The sequence below is a fragment of the Penaeus japonicus genome, unplaced genomic scaffold, assembly GCF_977035675.1.
Source record: "Penaeus japonicus unplaced genomic scaffold, GWHDUDI00000001_assembly GWHDUDI00000022, whole genome shotgun sequence".
Taxonomy (NCBI): domain Eukaryota; kingdom Metazoa; phylum Arthropoda; class Malacostraca; order Decapoda; family Penaeidae; genus Penaeus; species Penaeus japonicus.
The window spans coordinates 39540966-39545965 of NW_028234424.1; the positions used below are offsets into that span (position 1 = coordinate 39540966).

A 5000-nucleotide genomic window follows, 5' to 3' on the forward strand; every position below is an offset into this window, starting at 1 on the left:
CATTAATATAATGCTAACATCAGCACGCAAGTTCTATACTTATAAAAACAGAACCCACTCACAGCGATAGCCCAGTAAACAAACAAATAAAACAACATAATGAGTGATGGTAAACACAAGAAAAAACACGCCATGGATTAATAATAATTCCTGTCATTTGCCGTGAGAGCTACGGGCGTGCGGTCACACAAGAGGAAAGTAAGTCTCTGTCTATGCACGATGGTTTCTTGGATGAGTCACTGGCTTAGGCTCTTTCGTTCAGCCTCATAGTGCAAGGAAATTGTTGCAGAGATAATGCGCGGAAACATCTGCCTACTCGACGGTGATTTCGTTTTTACTTCGTATTTTTATTTTTTTCCTTTTTTTGAAAATTTATTGAAGTGAGAGAGGAGTTTGGTTATTTGGTTTTATTTCCAGCATTTGCATAAATAGAATCTAGGAGAAAAACTGATTTTCGCAATTTATTTGATATCAAAATCACAGGAACGAAATAAACACGTATAACGATATACGTTGATACAAAAAAATAATGATAAATAAATGAAAATAATAATAATAATAATAATAATTAAACAGCTGAATCACACCCACAAACAAAAAAAAATCAACACACAATCTATATACAACCTGAAACAGAACTACAAAAAATATAAAAATACTCGCGCAAAATATTCGCATCAAGTCCGTGAGTCCACATACCCGCGCACCCGTACGTGACCGCATCGGCTAGCGGGGGAATACCGACCTCCCTTTTCGTGCAACATCAACGCATAACATCATAGAACACCCGTTGCATATGAGGGAATAAGGCTCCGGTGTTATGTGGGATCAACATAACACACGCTGCGCTGTGATGAACGTTCGTGGATTTGTGTTTTATGACTGCTGCTTATCCGGCTGTGTTATTACTGGTATTAATGGTATTTTTGTTATTGGTGGGGTTGTCATTGTTGGTGTTGTTGTTGTTATTATTATTATTTTTTTATTATTATTATTATTATTATTATTGTTATTATTATTATCATTATTATTTTTATTATTATTATTATTATTAGTGTCATCATTATTATTATTATCATTATAATTATTAGTGTCATTATTATTATTGTTATTGTTATTATCATTATTATTAGTAATAATAGTAGAAGTAGTAGTATCATTGTTATTATCATCATTAATATGTTACTACCATTGCTATTATTATCACTCTTTCGTGATTGTAATTAATAATGATAATATTATTATAGAAGTAGTAGTTGCAGCAATATTATTATTGATATCATTATTACTATCATTATTATTATCACAGTCATTAGTAACAAGTAATATTGTTGTGGTTATTATTATGATGAATATTACTATTCCAACAACGACCTCAACAAGTATTATAATTATTATTAATGATATTATTATTATAATTATCATCATCATTACTATTACATTTCGGATAAAGAAAACGAAGTTGATAGTTATTTTTTTTCCAAACTATTAATGGTGTATTTGGAAATACTACTTTCATATCAGTATTTACAAAATCTAAATTATAATCATATTAATATTCATATAATCTATGATATTAAAAACAGAAACAGCAGTAACGGCCATTACCAGTAATTGTTATTCCTAAGTAATGTTATTGAAATCATTATTAATTTTATTCAGTATATTCAATAGCAAGTTGCTATTGTTGTTGTTGCTATGATTATGATGATGATAATTAGGAGAAAAAATATGAAGATGATAATAATGATAATGATAATAATTATTGTTGCTATTATTACCATTATTATTGATGTAATAATGATAGTAAAAATAATAGAAATGATTATGCTAACAACAATCATGATAATGATAATATTAATAAGAACGATAATGATAAAGAGAATGACAATGATAATAATAATGATGATGATAGAGATAATAATAATGATAATAAAAATAATGATCATTATGTTATTTGTAATACTACTACTAATAATGATGGTGATGATAATGGTGATAATGATAATAATAGTGGTTATTGATATTAAGTTATTTTTGTTTACATGTCTATTATAATTGTTATTGCTATTGCCATTGTTATCGTTGTTATTGTTGTTATCATCATTATTATTTTGTTTTTGTTTTTATGTTATCAACTCCTATTGTTATTATCATTCTACACTTACAGTCCTCATAATTATTGTGTTTAGTAATCATTATTTTCATGATTATCAGTAAAAGTTATTGTTACACATTTATTTTCAGTATTAATAATAATTATGAACAGCGGAAATGGTTTCGCATGAATAATTCTGAACATTTTAACAGCTGTGAATGCTTTTAGTGTTAACAGTATAATCCTGAAACGTACAAAAATGACTCTTAATGACTATTACATTAGATATGATGATGATAACAAAATTATTAATCTTTCAAATGATAGTAAGAATCACCACGATTATTGTAATTAAGGTTAATGATTATTGTAATAAATATCATCATTGTTAATATATATTTTATTGTTAAAGTTTTCACCGTCTTTGCGAATATTATGATTATCATTATCATTACTATTATTATTAACCTTATTATTATTATTGGCATAAGAGTAATAACAGCAAAACTATTAACAGATGTACCGTTAACGTTAGTAATAATATATTTACTAACGATTAAGAAAACAGACATACGAAAAATCCATCAATAAACTTTTAAAACGCTAGTTATCACATGAACAATAACACAACGAAAATACTATCAACATACCCGTCAACTTTTAGAATCGCGTAAATTATACTGAAACACAATTTACTAATTTCACAAAAAAGAACTCGAAGTTATTATTAACACAATTAATAATATCAGTAGGCTTGTCAATTTAGTATTTCGGTCCATAAGTCCCTCTTATAGTTAAGTTTACTAGCTATATATATTTATGTCTACGGTTATTATATTACATATTTTCTCTTGTGCGTTATGCGGTTATTCTTTGGAATAATCAATAGCATTTTCACAACTAGGAGTGAATGACGACAAACGGATATTTCTGTAGGATGGTTATTTCAATATTCATTGACTTGGTTTCGCTTTAAACGAGACCATTCCAACACCCTTTGTAATTATTAGCGGTGAATTATACCACCACTCAAAAAAGAAAGCATCTTACAGTATATAGCCATTAACTATAAGGAGGATTATCCTGTACACAACATATCATAAACTATCTCGGAAAATCCCACTCCAGTGTCCTCCGCGTACAGGTAAATCCTTGTTACTAATCCCGTGAAACTGTTGAATTACCCCGTATGCCATCACAATCAGCGCCGGGCTGAAGCCAAGTGCAGTCAACCAAGGTGTTAACACTTACAGTACCGCAGCGCAAGTTGGGGTGAAAATGCAGTGAAGGTGGGCACCATACCCTGAGGTACCCCGGGTAAGCTCGCAGGCTAGCTCGGGCCGTAAGGTTGTGCCCGCCCTACGACGCGCAACGAGTCTGCGCCGCACAAGGCCAGCCCACTGCTCTCGCCAAAGGTTAGTTTCGTATCTGACGTGGCACGGGGAGGGTGTGCGCGTAGCTCGCTCTACTCAGTGTAACCATGCAGTGATAAAACGTGGTGTCACCCACCGAGGAGTGTATTTAGTGCTCGGAACATGGGTCCCTACGGAGGTGATAGTGTAATCGTCATGGGCAATCGCAGCCGATTCAAAATGTGAGGCGAGGCCCTGCGTGCCCACCTTTCGAGTCTTCCTTGAATCGCCGAAAGCAAATCTCGGCGGACGCAAACGGGAGGTACCAAGCCGACCGCTTTGTTCGTTTAATTTATTACGTATTATACGCTTGATACATATATATATATATACGAGTGTGTACTCCTGAGTGGAGGCACAATTAACACAAATAGTTTACAATGAGTGCCAAAGTGTGTGGTTATTTGACGCTAGTGGTGGTGGTGTGTGTGGAGATAATGTGCGTGTGTCGCCTTGGCACCTGCACCAAGATGCATTATATCCACTGGAATACTACAAACCCAATGTAAGTACTCGAGTATATTTTACGTTTTTTTAGAATATTAGAACAGATTTCATAGCGTGAATGAATGCGAAACTATTTTTCCTTGTTCTGTAATCTCGCTACCTATTTTTACGGAGAGCTCACACGGAAACCACATCCGTATACGTAACGAAAACCTAAATAAAGGAACAAAATTCACATATCCATTCAATTATACATCTATTATCAAAAAAAATAGTAGTATCAGTCGCGAAACTTCTGGCAAGAGAGAACACAACGTGGTCCGTGTTTGAGCGCGGACGGACGATTTCAAACGCGATGGTGGCGGATCGGCGATGCTACTTCGGAACTCCGTGCATATCGAAGCCGAACGAAGCATGTTGGAAAGTGATTAAACAATTCACATGACTATCGCATCGCAAGGGAGCCGGTCATTTGGCTGTGTGTGTCTCTCTCTCTCTCATTCCGCCATGCGTGATACAGCGTAATAGTTTATGCACCGTTTGTGTCAGCTGCGCACTGGTATAGGCCTATTGCCAATTACTTGAGCTTCGATCTGTTGGGAGAGCTATTACACATTTATATAAAGACTTGAATGACGTGTATTGATGGTTCGCTTTGTAACTTTTGACACGAGTCACGTGAGAGGGATTTAGCGTTTTAAAAAGAACAGTCTATGGCAGTTCAATCAGCCAGTTTATCGTAGGAAGCGAGTATTTTTTAAAATCTTTAAAGCACCAGACTCACGGAGCCGTAATATCGTCCGCTGGAAAGGTAAAGGTGTCGGAGCATCGCAGGTTCCGAGCGAGCGCAGCGTCGGGCCGGGAGAAGCGGCGTAGAGGCCCCGGCCGTCAGAGAGCAGTCGGCCGTGTACCTCAAGGATTCCTCTCTCTCTTTCTCTCTCTCGCTCCCTCTCTTTCTCTCTCTCTCTCTCTCTCGTCACATTCTCGGGATGAGTCACATAAAATGGATGACATAGGGGAGCGACATCGTGTCCTTACCCCGC

The 5000-nt window shown here is 35.1% G+C and overlaps 1 protein-coding gene across 1 annotated transcript in view; it reads left to right on the top strand.

Moving 5' to 3' along the window:
• The first annotated feature begins 349 nt into the window (after positions 1–349).
• Positions 350–5000, top strand: part of Ephrin (ephrin) — a 316246-nt gene continuing 311595 nt past the window's right edge. Inside the window, exon 1 of the mRNA XM_086549887.1 lies at positions 350–4015. Coding sequence (XP_086406013.1) covers positions 3891–4015 — 125 coding nt within the window. The 5' untranslated portion in view covers positions 350–3890. The remainder of the gene's footprint in view (positions 4016–5000) is intronic.